We start from the raw sequence: 21,991 nt of genomic DNA, 5'->3' as shown, positions 1-21,991 counted from the left end.
CAGCCTGGGACACTGAAGCTGAGATTTGCAAAAGTAGAGACCTATGTTGTTAGGCTCAAAGATCCACATTTAGGTAACTTACGTAATTATCTGGTCTGATTTTCAAAGGTGCTGAGCGTGCTGTAACTTCCATGACGTCAGTGAGAGTTTTGCCAATGACTTCAGTAGGAGCAGAAGCAAGTTCATGACGCCCAACGACATCACTGCATAAAGGGCCTGATCAGCCCACGAGTGCCGGTTGTGCTGGTTCAGAAGTTGCAATGTACCGTGTGCGTCTCCTACACTAGAGAAGAATGAATCTGCTACTTGCACCGAAGCAAGATCTTTAGTGCCATGATGGAGGCCTGCAGAGATGGATTCATAAGGTGGACTTAGTCACCTAAATCCAACATTAAGGCACCACTTGTTTCAACCAATGCTCAGCTCACCTAACCCTGTAGGTACCTGAATTCCACAGAACCGTCCTCTAGATGCCTACATTTCTGGTGGAGGGCATGCACACAGTCACCTCAGCCCTGACACTGTCAAGCAGCTCAGCTCCTCTAACTCACAGCAGGATTCACAAGGTAGGTTCTCCCCCACCTATCTCGCCTGCAAGGCCTGATCTGGCTGATGCCCTTGAAGGCAGCTTCTGAGCACATCAACTGGATTGGGCCCTCCACAACACACAGAGGTTGGTGGTGCAGGGAGTGCATCTCCCAAATCCTCGCATCTCCCAAATCCTCACTGAGTGCCCTAATCTCTGTGCTCTAGAGTCAATTGCTCTTGTTTGCTCTCTGTCTCTCTGGCCTAGTGAATTAATTTTGTAGTACAGAGGGGAATAACTTCAACAGGAGAGTCAGAGAGCCACACCTCAGAATACCCCACAGCCCAGTGGTGAGGCCACTTACTTGGAAGGTGGGAGACCTGGGGTCAAGACCCCTGCTCCACATCAGGCAGAATGGTATCCCACATGCTTGGTGAGTGCTCTAACCACTGGGCTAGAAGGGAGATATGATCTTCACAGTCTCTTCCTCCTTGGTTTTTCTCGAGAAAGGACTGACCTGGTTTGTGCACCTAACTCCCAGAGAGGGTTCACAGCTGTGAATCCTGGGTGGACAGAGGCACCTCCCTCCCGCCAAGGCTCAGGCCTCTAATTCCCTTTGAGGAGTGGGGTTTGGCCCCCACCCCTCTCCTCAGCATTTCCTGTTGGCTAGCTTAGGCAGCTCCCCACTCAGCGTGTGGGCTTCTGTGAATCCTTTTAAAGTTCCTAGCTACCCTCATGCAGTATATGGGGAGCCTGGGTGCCCTAATTCAGGGTTGTGAATTCCATTTGGCAGAAGGGTAACTAAAAGTTAGGTGCTGCAATGCTTAGCCAAAGTCCCCTTTGGGAATCTAGCCCCAGAGACGTTTTGGGAAGATGAAAGAGCAGCATTCTAGTCCCGACTTCCCAGGAATCTGTGTGATATATCCAGTAATGTTGATAGAGTTAGCCAATAATTTCGTCTGCAGTGTGTTCATGTGTTATAACAACTGTCTGTTAGGAAACGGATAGAGGTTACCAGTTCACTTTTCAGCTGCTTTGAAGAGTCTTGGGTATATGCAACACAAGGAACAGACTACAAGTAACATCTTTTTAGTATCAAATTATTTGCTAATAATATTTAAATATTGCAAGGTCCAGGACTTTGACCTAAATGAAAAAAATATATTTGAATAGGAACAAGAAACTTCTAAACTTGATTCTAGTTGTCTCCTGGGCACATACCATTTTTAATACACAGCGTTATCTATGTCCTTGAGTTAAGACATTAGGGCTAAGAGGTTCAAATGAACCTAGAGAGCACTGAAATTCAATGGGATTTGGGTACCTAAATCTCTTAGGCTCCTTTGAAAATACCAACCTAGACTTACACAGTTAACACGAATTTTGCTAACAAGAGTTAAATTTCAGTCATGTTAGGGGATCACAGAATCTCCAAAATATGGTCTAAATTGGAAGCAAGCAAGGTTGTTACTGAAAATATAAAAACTAGGGCTGTCAAGCGATTAAAAAAATTAATTGCGATTAATTGCACTGTTAAACAATAATAGAATACCATTTATTTAAATATTTTTGGATGTTTTCTACATTTTCAAATATTGATTTAACTTACAACATAGAATACAAAGTGTACAGCGATCACTTTATATTTATTTTTGATTACATGTATATGCACTTTAAAAAAAAAGAAATAGTATTTTTCAATTCAACTAACACAAGTACTGTAGTGCAATCTCTTTATCATGAAAGTTGAACTTACAAATGTAGAATTATGTACAAAAATAACTGCATTCAAAAATAAAACAATGTAAAACTTTAGAGCCTGCAAGACCACTCAGTCCTATTTCTTGTTCAGCCAATCGCTCAGACAAACAATGTCACCTGAAAGTGAGAACAGGCGTTCGCGTGGCACTGTTATAGCCAGTGTCGCAAGATATTTATGTGCCAGATGTACTAAAGATTCATGTGTCCCTTCATGCTTCAACCACCATTCAAGGGGACATGCATCCATGCTGATGACAGGTTCAGCTCAATAACAATCCAAAGCAGTGCGGACTGACCCATGTTCATTTTCATTATCTCAGTCAGATGCCACCAGCAGAAGATTGATTTTCTTTTCTGGTCGTTTGGGTTCTGTAGTTTCCACATCGGAGTGTTGCTCTTTTAAGACTTCTGAAAGCATGCTCCACACCTTGTCCTTCTCAGATTTTAGAAGGCACTTCAGATTATTAAACCTTGGGTCGAGTGTTGTAGCTATCTTTAGAAATCTCACATTGGTACCTTCTTTGCATTTTGTGAAGTCTGCAGCGAAAGTGTTCTTAAAATGAACAACATGTGTTGGGTCATCATCCGAGACTGCTATAATATGTAATATATGGCAGAATGAAGGTAAAACAGAGCAGGGGACATACAATTCTCCCCCAAGGAGTTCAGTCACAAATTTAATTAACACATTTTTTTAATGAGTGTCATCATCATGGAAGCATGTCCTCTGGAGTGGTGGCCAAAGCATGTAGGGGCATACGAATGTTTAGCATATCTGGCAAGTAAATACCATGCTATGCTGGCTACAAAAGTGCCATGCAAATGCCTGTTCTCACTTTCTGGTGACACTGTAAATAAGAAGAGGGCAGCATTATCTCCTGTAAATGTAAACAAACTTGTTTGTTTTAGTGATTGGTTGAACAAGAAGTAGCACCGAGTGGACTTGTAGGCTCTGAAGTTTTATATTGTTTTGTTTTTGAGTGCAGTTACGGTAACAAAAAAATCTACATTTGTAAGTTGCAGTTTCACAACAAAGAGATTGCACTACAGTACTTGTATGAGGTGAATTGAAAAATACTAATTTTTTGTTTATCATTTTTACAGTGCAAATATTTGTAATAAAAATAATATAAAGTAAGAACTGTACACTTTGTATTCTGTTGTAATTGAAATTAATATATTTGAAAATTTAGAAAAACATCAAAATATTTAATAAATTTCAATTGGTATTCTATTGTTTAACAGTGCGATTAAAACTGCAATTAATTGCGATTAATTTTTTTTAGTTAATCGCATGAGTTAACTGTGATTTTTTTTAGTCATGAGTTAACTGGGATGTCTTGCTTTATAAGAAGGCAGCAAGTCTAGAGGTTAGGGCAGGGGACTGGAAGTCAGGACACCTGGGTTGTTTTTTTTATGATTGCCACTGACTCTCTTCGTGATCCTGAGCAAGTCATTCACCTGTCTATGCCTCACTTTTCCCATCTGTGATATGAGGATTATACTGTTTAGTCATCTGTGTAAAGGGTTTTGAATTCCTAAAGTGCAATGAATAAAGTGTTACCATCTCTTTCAGAATATGTCTAGAAATGAAGACACCTGTGTGGAGTCCTGTACACCACTTTCCTGACAAGTTTCTTTGTGGCCTGATTGTCACAGCCAGTCTTTTCCTTCTCTCAGGTATAGTTATTTCTTATCTGTAAACCCTTGACTCTGAGCTGAAGCCCCCTGGCTGGTCCACAAGGACTTGGGAGGAGGGTGTGAAGAACCTCTACTACTAGCACCCAGGGGGAGAGAGGTACTTGGCCAGTCACCCTGCCCCAGCTGGCTGCTGGCATATGCTGCAGTCAACAGCAAGTGCTAGTCAGCAGCTGGACAAGGCATGTTTTGCACCTGCCGTAAGGAGCAGGAAATTGAGTTCAGCAGCACTTCCTGCCCTCAGGGATCCTGCCTGGTACCAGCTGGATGTATCTGCCAGTGTCCTGGTTCTTATTTGCTATGTTGGCTGCTTCCACCTAGGGCAGGATCTAGCCTCTGCTGCCAAGTGCTGTGCAAACACTGCAGCTGCAAAGCTGTTTCTCACCATGAAGCAAGAGCTTCTCACATGGATATAGCTGCTGCCTCTCGTGGAGGCAGGAGTTATGAAGCCTGAGGAAGAGCTTTCTCCCATCGGTGTAGAGTGTCTCCACCACAAGCAGTGCAGCTGTGCCACTGTCTAAGTGCTGTAGTGTAGATGTAGCCTCAGTTGCTGCTGAGCTGTGTTCTTCACAGCAAGGAAGAGATGGATTTACACTACCTTCACTCACACTCCTGCCCCAGGCTCAGAACTGGCCAAAGGTCAAATTAACTCCTGATGCAGTTTAGAGCAGCTTGAGGGCTGATGTAAGTTATGGTTATGGCTGCAGTGGCTCCTAAGGGATTGCTCTATGATCTGGAGATTGCTGGAGCATAGTAGTGCCCTGGCCACCCACGAAGGAAGGATGCAGAGGTCAGATTAGATTATCATGATGGTTCCTTCTGAGCTTAAAGCCTAAGAGTTCTGCCAACCTAATGCCACCTGGGGGTTACCCTAGACTGGGGGAATTCCAGGTAGCTGGATTCAGAGCCTTTTTATAACTATGCAAAGGATGACCAAGATCTGTGCTGTGTTCTCTTGCGCTTTTGAGAACTGAATCTACTCTACTTGGGCTGAAAATGATGATCTCCCTCTGTCTGTCCCCTTCTATGACTCCATTATAGACCTTATTCTGCAGTCCTGACAGGCAAAATGTCCACTGACTTCATGCCCAGAAGTATGTTCATGGGGATTCCCAATGCTGGGTTGGGCTCTATGTTGTAAACCAACCAATTTAGATATAAGGGCCCAGATTTTCCTGTGCCTTGAGCCTTATTTACTCATTTACACCTCAGCCCAGTGGGTGTAAAATGCTGTCTTTCTGATTTCAACTCCCATACACCCTTACTCACAGGTGTCAATGGTGACACCATATGCAAGCCAACAGGCCTGATTCTAATCTGGACTGGTGTAGGTCAGGAGTAACTCAATTTAAACCAATAGAGCTGCACTGGTATAAATGAGATCAGGACCAGCATACTAGAACATGAGGTTGGTACAATGACCTGAGCTTTGGAATTCAGGGACTCTCTCACACATTAGATACCAGGCCAGACTGTGATTATGTATCACAGCAATACTTTATTGACACCGTGGGAGAAAGAGGCTTTGGTAGAAAAGCAACGCTTCAGTTTTAATTGGCCACAGAGAGTTAGACCATAATTCAATCAGTGCTTCTGATTTGAAGCATATGTAGCAGAAATTGGGGAAGTGTCTCCTGGTTTCACAAGTTCATGACGTGTGTAACCTTTATTCAAAGTGCAAACAATCACTTCAGCTTTACAGGTCTGGTTTGACTCAGGGGATTTACAATGCTTGCTGTGTATGGCTAGCAATCAGGGTTTGGTGTAAATGATGTCATTAGAGAAAGAGATTGGAAAAAGCATTGAGATATGGTAATAAAGCCTTCAGCCCCCATGTCAGTTGTCTCCTAAAAGGAATAAATAAATAACATGTAAACATGTTAGGACGATAGTAAGGCAAACTTGTAAATCATCACTCCACAGACAGTCTGACTTATACTTTGGATCTAAATAGGCCTCATTGTCCCTATGCTTTGCTACATACAAGGGTCCAAATTATCTGCTGGTGTCAATGGGCCAAATGGAGCAGTGATTATTTACACCAGTAGAGAATTTGGCTCATGGCCTCTCTCAGGTGAGGACAGAAAACTGAATGCTTTTATATGAATAGATGTCATGTACTGGTGTTCTATGTTCTGTGGGGCTTTGTATAGAATAAAGAGTTCAGTTTTGCAGCTTAACTTAATTCTCTGATGGCAGCAGCCACCTTAACTCTGGGCTTTTGGAAGGGAAACAGAGTTTTATTGCTGGATTGCAGCTGATGTGTTCTTTTTCCATTAGCGCTTATTTAGGTTCTAAACAGATCATAAAGACAAAAGAAGCAACAAAATATTCCGACCCTTCTTCCTAACCAACTTCATAATATTTAATGACTACAGTCAGGTGCTGGGAACAGCTAGCAGCAGCAAGCACCCACACTGAGTAATGACTTCATCTTTGGGAGTGTAGCTCTAGGAAGCCATGGCAGGGTACGAGTGCCTCTTGTTTCTAGCATAGCTGAAGAGAGGTTCTCTGCATTGGGCTGGCAGCCAGGGCTTCTCTGATGCAAACAGCTGGAAGGGAAGTACCCAGGCTTGCACCTATGACTGAACTGCAGCAAACATTACAGGCTTTCCTAATTTTGTGTAGGACTGGGGATTTTAATTTATACACATTTGGGAAAGGTTATGGCAAGGTGATGACTCCAATGGGACTATTTGTTTACTACTCAGTCTGATTAAAGGTTGCAAAATCAGGAACTTTCTGACCCAGGGTTGGGCAGGTGGATTGTTGCAGACAAGCTGACAATACTGCAACACAAGGGCTAAGGAGATAAGGGCAGCAAGAGCTAACAAGTGTAAAAAAAAAAAGAAGAAAACTATCCCAACTTTTCTGAATACTCCCAAAGGGCCCAATCCTGTTATTGTCACTTGCATAAATGTGCCCATAGAAGTCAAGGATATAAGACCCTCAGCATAGGCACCAACTTACCCGCTTTCCCCTAGGTGCTCCACCCCCGCCCCCACTCCACCCCTTCCATGCGGCCCTGCCCCTTCCAACCCCTTCCCCAAAGTCCCCGCCCCAACTCTGCCCCCTCCCTACCCCTATTCCAACTCCTTCCCCAAATCCCCGCCCTGGCCCCGTCTCTTCCCACTCACTCCCAGCATGCCACCAAACAGCTGTTTGGCGGAAGCCGGGCAGGAAACGCTGAGAGGTAGGTGGAGGAGCGGGGATGCAGCGTGCTCAGGGGGGGAGGAGGAGGAGGAGGTGGTGAGGCGGGGGGTGAGGGGAACTTGGCTGCCAGTGGGTGCATAGCACCCACTAATTTTTCCCCGTGGGTGCTCCAGCCCCGGAGCACCCACAGAGTCAGCACCTATGACCCTCAGTTCTCCATTCTGCTATGGCTCCTTTGCACCTCTCTGATGGTGCAAAGGGACTGGGAGCGATGAGGACGTGGCCAGCCATTCGTTCCCACAGTATAGGGGGGGACCTCCTATAGTACATAACTGGCTTGGCAGGGCAAAAGGGCCAGTGCAGAACAGAGAATGAGGCCCATGTGGCCAAATTCTGCCCTAACATGCACCCATGGGATCTCACTGAAATTTGTGTGTGATCTGAATTCCAAACCCAGATCCAAATTCTGCCAATAGCTCCTATATTCAGAGTGGGCTGAAGCAAGACCTCTGATCCAAATACCTGCACTCAAGTGTTGGGGCATTTGAAATCCAGAGCTGAATTTTGTGCCCATTTCAATTTAACAGACTTGAAATCCCTGGCTTTTCTTTGTTTAATCAGACCCACTTAGGCTCTCTTTGTCAGTGGTGTAGGAGGCCTCAGCTCTGCATTTCAAAGAGAGAAGGAGCCAGAAATAGAATAACCCTTTAATTTTTTGATCATCTTGTGATATTGCTAAAGAGAGTGATTTGGAAAACGGCTGTCATGGGATGTGCACAATCCATTTACATGCAGCAATTATCCTAATAGAAAAGTACCTGAATGAGGTCATGTTGCATTTTTCTCTCTGAAAAGTGAGATTTGTTCTTCTTCTTTTTCACACACCCCTCCCACATTTTTACAGAAACAAATTTCCTGAAAGGAAAAAAACTGGATTTATTTGGAAAGAATGATAAGTATGTATCCTTGGCCAACAACAGCATCCCCCCACTATGCCAATTCACTGTGTTCATTGATCTAAACAGAACCACAAATGTCAGTTCTTGGACAGCATTTTCATACCATAAAAACAACAGCAACTCCACTGACATAAATGGTCTCGAGCTCGGACTCAGCAGTGAAAACAAACATCTAAGGCTGTATCTTTCTGGCACAAAGATAGACATTGAGCTTGCTTTAACTCTTTTTATATGGCACAGTGTGTGCTGCCTATGGGATGGTAATAAGAGACTGCTGCAAGTCTACCACAATGGCAACCTATTGTCTGATAAAGTGATGAACGGAACCATGTGCCTGGAACCCGACGGGAGCTAGGTGCTAGGACATTTGCACAAAATCCAGAATGGCTACATCATTCGGGGCAGCAGCAGCTTCATTGGCAGCTTGTACTACTTTCAACTGTGGGACAGAATAAGAGAGCTGAGTGAGTTAAAGAAGTGTTCCCCAGGAAATATCAGCTGGAGGGAGGATTATTGGCACTTTGACAACATAGTTCCAACAACTGACCTTCATCTACGCTGCGGTGAGTAGTGAGCAATCATTTTTTCTCCTTGAGGATATAGGTAGTGATAAAAACAAGGCATATGTAGCATGAAACATAGAAATCTTCTGGAAATGACATTTTGCCATAGCACAGCAATATATAATGACAAAGAAAAGTAAAATCTACAAGCTTCACAGCTTTCACCTGTTACACTGTCTGAGGCCAAGAATGTTAAAGTGCTGTACAGAGACACTTTGAAAATAACTGAATTTAGTTACACTATAAATTGTAATTCCTTCAGAGCTTAACGTTGGACCTAGCATGACCACTAGACAAACGTTGTTGGCTTTTTCACTTGCATTTACAAATAACAACTCCTATGTAACATACAGATGCTAACTTTCATGGCTATCCAGGTTCAGAAAACCAGACCAAACCACAGAAACAACCTGGGCCAGATTCTGACCTCCATTAGGGACCATCAACACCAAACTGCTGCTGGTGCAGAGCAACTTGAGTGCTGGCATAACTGGCCGCAGGAGGATCACCCCAGCATACAAACATCCTCCAGTGGCACAGAGCTGCTGTAGAGGCTCCTATACCAACCTCCCTCCCTGAGGGTGGCCTAAGGGGTGTGGATGGGGGAAAATTGGTGTAGCCAGGCTCTTCCTGCACCCTGACTTTTCCTAGCTGGTATAACAGCTCCTCCGGGGTTACTGGCAGTTGGCACAACTTAGAGCAACCCCTCAGGCTGCTGTAAATTGTGCTGAGGGATTGACCTGGCATACAGCTGGCCCAGCACTGAGGGAGGTAAAAGGAGTTCAAAGACACTTCTGGATCTTCGCTGTCTGAGTTGCGCTGAGTACCTCTAGGCCACAGCTCAGGATCTGAGCCCTTGTAATGATACAGTCAAAAGTGACTGACAAATTCCCAGGCAACTTAACCCCTTTGACTTGAACAGAGTTAGGCCAGCAGTGAAGGTGACCTATCATGTCCCAACAGGTCCAGTGACATGCTCCCACATGACATGGGGCACCCCAAAACACTTTCCCTTTTAGCCTGTGATAAATGCTATATACTAGGAGTGTGTGTGTTAGCAAAAGGGGAGGGGCGAGGAGTGGGGACTACACCCAATCTATACAGTATTGCAGACTATTGATTTATATTGTCTTGTTGGCACTACATATTACAATTCCTCGAGATATTTTAAAATGCTTTCTTCTAACCAGATGGGAAGGCAACATCATAACTGGAATGTTAAAACAAATGGTTATAACTCATTTAAATGATCATGGGGGCCTTCAATTTGAGTGACATACTGGAGGGTCTCATGCTGCCAGTACGAAAACATCTTTTAAATTTCTAAACATGATAGATGACAATTTCCTAACTCAAAAAGTGTTGCAGCCATCCTGGTCCTAGCAGATAGAGGAACTGATCAGAGAACTAAAATTAATGTTTGCTAAAGTACAAGTGATCATACTTGATCACACTTATAATGTGCAAGCAGAATAAAGTCCAGACTGGTAATACATGTTCTTGGTGTTTTAAGATAGCCAATTTCACAAAGCTGAAAACAACTGAGCCAAGTCAGCTGGAAGGAATGATTTAATCAGAAAAATGTGAAAGATAATTGGCAGTCTTTTAAGAACACCTAATTAAATGCTGAAAAATCCACAACCGAGGAAGACGTTACCAGTTAAAAAAATCATACTGGTGTAGAGGGGAAGTGAAGGCAGCTATAAAGACAAATGGAAGAAAGAGGAAATTGGTAGTAATGAATATAAATCAGAAATTAGAGATTGTAAAAAACTGATAAGGAAAGCAGAGGGACACAAGGAGAAATCTCTGGTCAGCAGAGTTAAGGAAAAGAAGAGATTTTTTAAATATATCAGGGGAAAAAAGCATCCTAAAATGGTATTGGTCCATTACTGGTGGAAATGGTAGAATTATCAATAATAATACAGAAAAGGCAGAACTGTACTTATTTCTGTTCTGTATTTATGGAAAAAAAGATGATAATGTCATATGGTGATGAGACATTCTTTCCATTCCATTTGTATCTCAGGAGGACATTAAACAGAAGCTACTAAAGTTAGACATTTTTAAATCATCAGGTCCAGATAACTTACATCCAGGAGTTTTAAAAGAGCTGGCGTAGGAACTCACTGGACCATAAAAGTTGATTTTTAGTAAGCCTTGAAGAACTGGGGAGTTCCAGAAGACTGGAAGAGAGCTAATAATCTGACTTCAGTGGCAGCTGAGAGTGCTCAGCCCTTCTGCAAATCAGACCCCAGGATATCAAGATGGCACCCCAAAAATGAGGAACACACAATTAACAGCCCTCTGTGACAGGTTTGGTTTAAGTGACTTTCCCAGCATCATATAAGAACTCTGGGCAAGGAGGCTATCTCTGCAGAGAGGCAGGGATGGACTCCACTTCTCCAGGGCAACATTCAACTGCATTAACATTGAGAACATCCTCTCTTCCACCAGTCCTCTGCCTCCTTCACTACACACCTTCCAGCTTCTGCAACAAATGAAGCAGGATGTCTATAGACAACAGCCTCCTTTACTACACAACCCTAATTCACCCCAGAGCAAGTCCGTCCTGTGCACTCAGTGAGGCAGGGGTCCTATGGGAAAAATAGTATGTGATCTTCTTATAAGACTCTACCATAATGCTCAGGCACAAGGGAGCCAAATTAAGGCAACTTTAATCTTAGCATTTCCTAACTTTTGAATGCTTGACTTTGCATCTTTATTAATGTTATTTTAACAGTTTGATTTGGAGGGAGGGTATATTTTCCAGGTTTTTTTTAAAAAAAAGCAAACTGAAAAATTATAAACAGCAATTCCATCATGTGGCATCATCCTGACACCCACAAGTCATCAGCAGGGCTGGAACCTCTAGATCCACCACACAGACCTGTCACTTGAACTAACAGAGTAACTTATAGCAGTAGTAGGTTGTCATCCTCTATGTGGACCAGCACTAGAGGGAGATGAGATACACACTTTGCCAGTGGGATACCTGGATATCTGCTAGCAACTGAGAAATGGTGAGTTTCATTCCAGACTCTGGCGGGAAGTGTTCTGTAGCGGGCACAGACTTTTCTTCCCATTTCCCCAAAGCTTGACCCCTTCTGCCCCATTTCCTCCAGGCTGTTCTTGTCCCAGTCCTCAGGCTTCTCATCCCAGTACCAGTTGCCAATCCTAGTTTCCCACTCTGGGCTCACTGTCCAAATCCAAATCTCCTCCCGGGCTCCTACTTTCTCCCCCAACGCCACATCCAGTCCCAGGCTCCCTTCTCAGCCAGTCCCAGTTGCCCCCTCCTGGCTCCTTGACCAATCTGTCTCTCCCTCCCCCACCTTCCCCCCACTGACTATCATTCCCAGTCTCCCTCCCTGGCTCTTCATCCAATCTCAATCTCCCCCCATCCTCTCTTTGGCTCCTTGCCCCAGTCTCTGCCTAGGCAGTCCCAGTTCTCCCCCTCCCACATACCTAGCTCCTTATCAAATCTCTCTCTTCTAACCCCCCCCCCCAACACACACCTAGTCCCAGTCTCTTTGTCCAGCCCTCCTCTACTCTGCCTGGGTGACAGCTGCACAGTCATTGAGAGCACATGAGAGAAAGGGGCTCAGTTCTGGTATCTGGCCCCACTTGTCCCATAGCAGCTGGCCGCAGCAACTACAGGGAAAGTTATTCTGAGTTTCCCTAGTTCTGGGCTGGAGCATGTTCAGCACTCTGTGGGATCAGTGCATGTGTCATCTGTTCAGCACTAGGGCTGTGAGGGGATGGAGCATGCTCACCGAGGACAAAATGTTCAGGGGATTTAGCGGCAAAAATCTAAGTTTCCGCTAAGCATCTGCAAACTGTGATTTTTCAAAGGTTTTCAAACTTGGCCATATTTGGGCAGATTTTCACAAGGAGGGGAAAAGGCACATTCCTGATACCAGGGTGACTCCTCTACCTAATTTCAAGCCCCTGCTCTAAAGTATGGGGGTGCTAGATTTATTCCAAGAACAGGTCATCAGAATTTTCTAACATGGGTAAAACATGGTACTTTTCTCCAGCCTTCTTCTTAGAAATGGCAGAACTGTTTTTGGCTGAAATTTTCTAATAAAATTCAGCCGGAGGCAGACAGCTGGTGTGGAAGATTTCAGATCAAACATTTAAAGTCTGGCAAAGTTATAAGCAACTGAAACCAGAGTTTTATGATGGGCAGTGCTACAAGCCCCACCTGTAATGTTAGGATGTTCAGAAAACTGGGTAGATGTTCAGTTAGAATAAAAAGAAAAGGAGGACTTGTGGCACCTTAGAGACTAACCAATTTATTTGAGCATAAGCTTTCATGAGCTACAGCTCACTTCATCGGATGCATACTGTGGAAAGTGTAGAAGATCTTTTTATACACACAAAGCGATGAAAAAATACCTCCCCCCACCCCACTCTCCTGCTGGTAATCACTTATCTAAAGTGATCACTCTCCTTACAATGTGTATGATAATCAAGGTGGGCCATTTCCAGCACAAATCCAGGATTTAACAAGAACGTCTGGGGGGGGGGGGGGGAGGAAAAAACAAGGGGAAATAGGTTACCTTGCATAATGACTTAGCCACTCCCAGTCTCTATTCAAGCCTAAGTTAACTGTATCTAATTTGCAAATGAATTCCAATTCAACAGTCTCTCGCTGGAGTCTAGTTTTGAAGTTTTTTTGTTGTAATATCGCAACTTTCATGTCTGTAATTGCGTGACCAGAGAGATTGAAGTGTTCTCCGACCGGTTTATGAATGTTATAATTCTTGACATCTGATTTGTGTCCATTTATTCTTTTACGTAGAGACTGTCCAGTTTGACCAATGTACATGTCCATTTGTGCTGGAAATGGCCCACCTTGATTATCATACACATTGTAAGGATAGTGATCACTTTAGATAAGCTATTACCAACAGGAGAGTGGGTTTGTGGGTGAGGGGGAGGGGGGGAGAAAACCTGGATTTGTGCTGGAAATGGCCCAACTTGATGATCATACACATTGTGAGGAGAGTGATCACTTTAGATAAGCTATTACCAGCAGGAGAGTGGGGTGGGGGGAGGTATTTTTTCATGCTTTGTGTGTATAAAAAGATCTTCTACACTTTCCACAGTATGCATCCGATGAAGTGAGCTGTAGCTCACGAAAGCTTATGCTCAAATAAATTGGTTAGTCTGTAAGGTGCCACAAGTACTCCTTTTCTTTTTGCGAATACAGACTAACACGGCTGTTACTCTGAAACCAGTTAGAATAAAGGCTATGGAATACTGTTTTGCTCAAAGACTAAGACTATAGTTTTGTAAACCTACTTACAAGAGGGCTGTAAAGTTTAATTATGTTTGAGAGTCTTGTGTCAAATCTTGGATATATTTTATAGGAACATTTGCATACCATATATATTTCTTCCTTTGCTTTTATTACTACTTTAACAACTGAAATTTCTGAGCAATCTCTTGTACACTAAATAGAAACAAATAAACAAAAAGGCTCACTTGGGATAGTTATGGGTGTTACAAATATATGTGTTGCGATTTATGTGCCATTTGTCAGAATTACAAGGTTTCCATGAGCACTAATTTTTATGCATTGTTTATAGCGGACTAAAGCACAGAGGCTCTGTGAGAATGTTTGTAGCATTGGTATCACTGGACTTTAGAGGACAGAAGTCAGAAATAACTGTGCTTAGTAGATGCTATGTAATGAAATGCCATGTCACAGTGCTATTTAAATGCAAGTGACAGTCCTTGAATGGGAGTTTTGCTTGTGCATATACTATAGAATTTATGCTCTGAAAAAACTCATTACTGGTGACTGCACTGCAATTTGTTCCCATTTACAGGTGTTTGATAGCAGGACATCACTTCAGTTTACCGTGTTCAGTTAAACATAAAACTAGATAGCAAACATGGAGTTTTACAGGGGAACTGTGTAACTAGCTGTTCTGGATATTCTGCTTGAATACTGAAAAACTAGTGGTCCTGTCACACAAAGCCTTTCTGGGGAAAGTCAATGAAATTAACTCACATGAGTAAAGCAGGCCTGAGTCCTAAGGAAGTGCCTTTACTCTATATTGAGTGAGACAGACATCACAGAAATACTCTTCACTTAATTTACTCAGGTTTTGCCTTATGATGGTCAGTAAGAACGTTATTTGCCCTTAGCATGTCTTTCACCCAAAGAGCTCTCAGCACTTTACAGATGTTAATTACTTAGAAGGTGGTATTTTTAGCACTATTTTACAGATGGGGCAGCTGACTCACAGAGAGGAAAGCTGGGATTTTCAAAGGTCCTAAGGGAGGTAGGTGGTTAACTCTATTGATAGTCAATTGGAGTCAGTGCCTGTCTCCCTTGAGCCCCTTTAAAAATCCTAGCCCAGCTGACTTATTCACAGTCACACAATGAGAGAGCTGAAAGAGCAAGGAAAAGAATCCTGGAACCTCAGCTCCTTATCCCATGCTTCACTAGATCATAACTCCTCCGTCTGGGACTCGTCTACTGCAGCTATTTGAATATTGGGGACAAGGGACCACCATCTTAAGTGGCCTTACTGTGAGTCTTAAAAGAACTGTTTGCAGGACTGACTCCACTATGTTAGCCAGTCCCAATTCTCTGACATGGTTGCCCCACTCCTGGAAGTAGCCCTTCCAATAAGATATGCAGGACATATGCACCAGGGACAAATTAAGGTTGAAGAAGAAACCATAATTCTGGAATTTCCTAACTTCTGAAGACCTGACTTTGCAACCTTAATATGTTCTTTTAACATAGGAAATTGCACACAAAATCTAGGTCTTTAAAAAACTGAACTGAGAAAAACAGAAATCCCATCATGTGGCATTATACTGGTACCTAACATGGTTGATCAGTAAGCCGAAACCTTAAGATCTAGCACACAGACCTGCCACTTGAGCTACCACAATAACCAGTAGCAGGTTGTCATCCTCTATGTGGACCAGCACTAAAGGTGGTTGGGGACTCTTTGCTAGTGGGTTTCACAGATAGTTGCTGACAGCGGAAGAATGGGTGACACTCGGGAATCTTGGGTTCCATTTCAGACTCGGGGGGGAAGGGTCCTCTAGTGGACACAGACTCTTCTGCCCTGTTCCCTCCAACCTGTCCCTGACTCAATCCTCTCTCTTCCCTACCCTTGACTCCTTGACCTAGTCCCACTCTCCTCATGCACTCGGTCCCAGCCTCCACTTTTCAGGCCTCTCATCCCAGTCCCAGTCTCCTTGCCCAGTAGATGCTGGTCTCACCCTTGCAGACTCCCCATCCCAGTCCCTTGACCAGCCAGTCCCAGTCTTTTCCTACCCCAACTTCCAGTGTCAGTTCTCCTCTCCCCCCTACCAGCCGCCAGTCCCAGTTTCCACCCACCCGCCCTTTTTGGTCTATCTTTTGTCCCCACTCCATTTAACTCAGGCAGCTCCTCCTCCGTGTTGCCTGGACCCAGCTTGGGGGTGGGATACTGAGGAGAGAGAGCCTCAATACTCTCAATTCAGGTACCCAGACCCAACATGGCCTACAGCAGCCCAGAGCTGCAATTGGAGGGAAGGTCCTGCTCATCCCCAGGCTTGAGCATGCCCAAAGTGAACAAAATCATGGGGGAACTTAGCTGCTAAAATCTCTACTGAAGATGGATGAACTACAATTTTCCCAAGGTTTATAACTTGGTTAAAATTTGTATGGAGTTTCACAGGGAGGGCAAAATGCACATTCCTGACACCAGGGTGATCCTGCTGCTAAATTTCAAGTCCCTGCTCTAAAGTACGGGGATGGCCTTTCTGTCAGGGAAAAGAAGAGGTTACCAGATTTTTTTTTAAAAAAACATGGGCCAAACAACATTTTTCTCTAACCTTATTCTTGGAAACAGCTGAACCATTCTGGCTGAAATTTTCCAAAAATAAAGAAAAGTCAGCCTGAGGCAGATACCCAGCATGGAAAAAGTCAGCCCAAACAGTTAAAGTCTGGCAAAGTTATAAGCAACAGAAAACAAGTGCCTAACAATCTTAATAACAAGCAATAGTACCAGCCCCACTGATAATGACAGAGGACCTCACTTTCCAAAACTCAGTTAATCTTTCACAATTAAAAACGTGGGTCCTGATTCTGTTACCAAGTCAATGGAAAAACTCTCACTGCTTTCAATCAGAGCAAGAGCAGAGCCTTTAATATTAATTTAAAAGAATCTCATGGTAATGACCATGGACTGTGATACATAAAGCATACTGGATATTACAATTCACATGCTCACCTATTTGCTGGTCTAATTTGTACAGCTCTTTTATTGGAATTATGCATGTTTTGGAGAATGCCAAAGAGAATGCCATTTGCTAAAGCACTAAATTCAAACTCCATGATTTGGATATTATAATTTCAGTAGAATGGTATTTTTCTAGCTGCAGATCACATCTGTCATCTCTCCTCAACCCTCATTTTATGAGCAGAATTTAGTGCAGGTTAATCAAAACAAGTGATGTTATGGGATGCAGGTGTCTAGCCCTACATCTGTGAAACAGTAACGATCGCTGACATGTATGATAAACACAGATTTTCTTTTTCAGGTGATAATGAGGGAGAGGGATTTGAATATGTTATATCGTAATTATACTTGATTTGTCATTATTTAAATGAAAAATGCATCATGAGATACGTCTCTAATTAGAGTGGGTTTGATTTTTGTTTAGCAATTTATGTCTCTTTAGTCCCCACCCCCAGACTTTGCTGGATCATTATACCTAACCCCCATTGACCTTGTACATAGCCCCAAGGCAACACTGTTTGAAACATGACACCATTAACACTAGAAACCCGAATGTAATCTACAGCAATTAAGTTCTGGTCATAAACTTCCATTATTTGGAGAAGAATCAGCAGCATATGTCACAGCTATAAAGACAAATTAAAACCTAGACTTTGTGCAAAGCACAATCAATTTAGTTTAGTGCTTGATAAATCTTATTCAAACAGCACTTTTGTATTTCTACAAACTAGTTGGGGAAAGAACTAAAATGAAAAAATAAAAATTTATTCTAAGAAGAGGGCCTGGTAAGGTGACATTTCACTTTTATGGTTTCTCATTACTTTCCCTAGATCACTGTAAGAAGCGGGAGTGGATTAAGGCTAAGTGAGACCAAGGTCACGATACCTTATTAATAGATTCCAAAGCCAGAAGGGACCATTGTGATGATCTAGTCTCCTGTATAACACAGGCCATAGAACTACACCAAAATACTTCCAAGAGCAGATCTTTTAGAAAAACATACAGTCTTGATTTAAAAATGGTCAGTGATGGAGAATTCACCATGACCCTTGGTAAATTGTTCTAATGGTTGATTACTCTCTGTTATAAAATTACGCCTTATTTCCAGTGTGCTTTGTCTAGCTTCAACCTCCAACCACTGGATCTTGTTATAGCTTTCTCTTCTCGAAGAGCCCATTATTAAATATTTGTTCCCCATGTAAGTCACCCCTTAACCTTCTCTTTGTTAAGCTAAACAGATTGAGCTCCTTGAGTCTATCACTATAAGGCATGTTTCCTAATCCTTTAATCATTCTCATGGCTCTTTGAATCCTCTCCAATTTAACAACATCCTTATTGAATTGTGGGCACCAGAATTGGACACAATATTCCAGTAGTGGTTGTGTCAGTACCAAATTCAGAGGTAAAATAACCCCTTTACTGCTACATAATGTTCCCACTTTATGCACCCAACGATCGTATTTGTCTTTTTGGTCACAGCATCCCATTGGAGCTTATGTTCAGCTGATTATCCACCATGACCCCAATTTTTTTTTTTGGTCAGTGCTTCCCAGGATAGAATCCCCAGTTGTGTAAGTATGGCCTATATTCTTTGTTCCTAGACACATACATTTAGGCATATTAAAATGCATAGTTTGTTTGCACCCAGCTTACCTTCTTCTGTTCCTTCTCTCTCAGAGAGAACGTTGTCCTCCTTGCCCTGACAGGCACAGGTACAGTTACTGGGGGCAGATGATGGGGGTCTGGTCCTCCTCACCTTATTAGCCTATAGATATGACTGCAGGACTCATGCATTTTCACTCCTGGTTCCCTCTGCCACTTTATGCACATGGTTGCACCTCTATAGACAGAATCATCCTCCTTGCTTTGGGTGGATGACTTGATATGGCCCTCCTAGGGCTTGAACCTGCACCACTCATGCAGGATCCATCTTTTGTTTATTCCATGATTCATTGCTGTGTCAGGCCCTCTGAGAGTATTAAGCCAAGCTCCCATGGACTTGGAGCATAAGTTAAGGGGCGGGGGGGAAGCTTTGGGAACCCCCTTGTGAAATCTCAATGTAAGGCTCTTCAGTCTGCCAGCTGCTGTTTAGAGCATGGACCCAGACTCACAAATCTCTGAAATATTAAAAAGAAAACCCTTGGTGAATGTGGATTCTGTTTTGTAGAGCAAAAAGCTTTTCCTATGAGATGTCATTCTTATTGTATGTGCCTCCTGGAGTTACTGTGTTGAATAGTGTCTCTGGCAGGAACCATTTGACTCATCCTGTGTATATTTTATAGGCCACAGGATTATAAGGGAGACATATAGTTAGACAAAATTTTTCTTCCATTGCTGCAGTCAACATGAAACCAGAGATAGAGGTTTGAATTAGTGAGATGTGGATTTCAGAGAGCTCAGGTTTATTTTAGGATTACAATATAGCTAAGAACATCTAGATTTCACATTCCCCTGTGGTACTGGGGGATGTGTTCTCCACTGCCTTGTTTTGCCTTGTCACTGTAGAGAAAAAAAGCACAGCACTTTCCTTTAGGGTTCCTCTACTTGTGTTATTTTTCTGGCTTCTTCTCGTCCATATACTGTGTGTGTTAAACAGCATTTATGGAAAGGGTTAATCATGCCCTCTGGTTGAAGGCCTGTATACCGAGCTTCTGGGTTTGGGTTTGTCTTGTAGTTGGTTGATTTGAGACTGACGAGTGAGGACATGACAATTTGTTCCACATAGCGGAGCAGCAAATAATTATTTGGTCAGCTCAAGTTACTGTCCTACTGCAGTCTGCTGGAAGAAAGTACCTTGGAGTCTAGAGGAAGGGAGAAAATGGAGGTAGAGCAAATGAGACCTTTCCTTCCAGAAGTTCAGTGGCCCCTCTGGAGTAAGAGGTCTGAATAAACAAAAGCAACCCCCAAAGCATATGCTTCACTATACCACAGTATCATGATCCATCAAGTACTGTGTGAAAAGGTGTCTGGTTTTTTTATTGCATCCTAGTACAGGTTGGGAGCAGCAACAAGAAGTCAGTCTCTTGATTAAGGGTTGGGTTACAAGAGCAATATTCTACAAAAGGACAGCTGACTTCCCTGGCATCTGACAATGTCACAAACAAGGGTGTGAACTGACTGCTGGACTATGCTGTAATACTTGCTCTGGAGTGGCCTGTACACCATTATGTCTTTCCAACCATCCACCACTCTGTCTGGTGGACTGAAATAAGGAGACCCAGTTCTTTGCCAATTCTGAGTGAAGTGGCTCCACTGTTATTACAGATATCTCATTCCTAAAAGTACTGTTTCCCACTTGCAGCAATTCTTGGAATTGCACTGAAAACATGGACACACACCCAAGAGGAGTGGACCTTACACTGGACAAGAGCAGGAAGGGGTTAATGGACTGACTCTTGAAGCTGGCCTGTAACACCTTCTACTGCTATCAAGGCTGGAGGATATGAAAAAGGAGAAAGGAGACCCCAGAATAGGATTCCTGAAAGAGGGATTTTGAGTCTGAGGCAGTGAGGACCCAAGAAATGGCTTAACAGCTTGGAGCATGGAACTCTAGGAGCAACCGAGCTAGGGGAGAAAACTGGAGTCTGGACTTCATGCTGTCTGAGGCTATGTCTATCTGTAGAGTCTGGACTTCATGTTGTCTGTAGGCTATGTCTATCTTACAATGCTATAGCAGCACAGCTTCAGTGGAGACACTCACTACAGCGATGGGAGGGATTTTCCTGTCACTGAAGTTAATCCACCTCCCTGGGGAGGTCTGTCTACACTTAAAATACTACCGCGGCACAGCCAGAGTGCTCCAGTGTAGACACAACCTACGCCAACAGGAGAGCTTCTTCCATCGGCATAGGTAATCTGCCTTCCCGAGAGGTGGTAGCTAGGTTGCTGAAAGAATTCTTCCATTGACCTAGCACTGTCTACACTGAGGGTTAGGTCAGCATTGATACATCTCTCTGGGGTGTGGTACCGATGTAAGTTCCCAGTGTTGACCAGCCCTTATTGTTCATTTTATTTGTTAATAAAGTCAGACCTCATAAAGAGATGAATTTTGCCTCTACACAGAGTGCATGGCCAATGCAGTAGAGAAAATGGGGGGAGGGGGCGGGAGTAAGTTTATAAGATTTCACAAAATACCAGCTCTAGGGAAGAAACAATTACTGAAGCAGAGCCATTCAATCAACATGCATCAAATTCAGTACTCACGGGCTCCAGCCTAAGTCTGAACATCAATACTCCAGTTTATAGCCCTGCAGCCCAGCTGTGAATGTTTTATTGCAATGTAGACATACCCCACATTACTCTTACTCAGGGCAAGAATGCCAGTCTCTGAATTTCCTCTGAGTTGAAAGAGGCATCAGAAAGTTCAAGCAGAGCAGCGCAATTGCACCAGGAAGGCAAAGTGTTGTGAGTGTGCTATTTTTTTTTTTTTAATAATCAATACCACCATGCAATGCATCTACAGTGATTCAGTTCATTGCTGTTTTCTGTTGAACATATGAGTTTGTATCATCCATTTTGCTCTTGTCTGGCTGACGATGAGGCAGGTTGCATATGAAATATAAAGACCTATCTGGTTTGACAAGGTGAGTCATTTTAAGGATAATTAGCTGACTAATTCTCAGCTCTCTCCATTTGGAAAATAACAGGAAAGATGCCCAAGCGTCTATGATGGGAATCCTTTATGACATGTTATCATTAAACATTCAGAGGCCATGCATTTCACATTCTCTACTGCATGTTAGCCAGTCACCTCTTTGTATTCAGAAAAGTTTCCTCCTGGAAGCTGACATTTCAGTTTAGCCAAGTCAGAAGCAAACACAGATTTCAGTCTGCATTCTAATTGGAATGCAATATTCTCCAAACTTCTCTAGCATTTTCCTGATGAACGGCTCCATGCTACCTTTCACCAAACTGGGCAGAGGTGGAGGGGGTTATAGAAGACAGAATTATCTGTGCTATATAACACCCTGCTCCCTGAGAAGTCCCAGAAGCCCTTCTACAGCCACTCCATAGGATTGCACATCTATTAATGTTATATATGCCATCATGTGCCAGCAATGCCCTCTGCCATGT

The 21,991-nt window shown here is 43.2% G+C and overlaps 2 protein-coding genes across 8 annotated transcripts in view; one reads left to right on the top strand and one right to left on the bottom strand.

The window, feature by feature from the left end:
- MAP7D3 (MAP7 domain containing 3) overlaps window positions 1-21,991 on the bottom strand; it is a 163,617-nt gene that overhangs the window by 110,429 nt on the left and 31,197 nt on the right. The gene's annotated exons all lie outside the window — the stretch shown is intronic.
- The window catches only part of LOC125642480 (uncharacterized), an 87,186-nt gene that overhangs the window by 46,716 nt on the left and 18,479 nt on the right, over window positions 1-21,991 (top strand). Inside the window, exons 2-3 of the mRNA XM_075132571.1 lie at window positions 109-566; window positions 3,864-3,967. Coding sequence (XP_074988672.1) covers window positions 3,877-3,967 — 91 coding nt within the window. The 5' untranslated portion in view covers window positions 109-566; window positions 3,864-3,876. The remainder of the gene's footprint in view (window positions 1-108; window positions 567-3,863; window positions 3,968-21,991) is intronic.

Source organism: Caretta caretta, chromosome 9 (assembly GCF_965140235.1).
Source record: "Caretta caretta isolate rCarCar2 chromosome 9, rCarCar1.hap1, whole genome shotgun sequence".
Taxonomy (NCBI): Eukaryota; Metazoa; Chordata; order Testudines; family Cheloniidae; genus Caretta; species Caretta caretta.
This window is presented reverse-complemented; position numbering and strand designations above follow the sequence as displayed.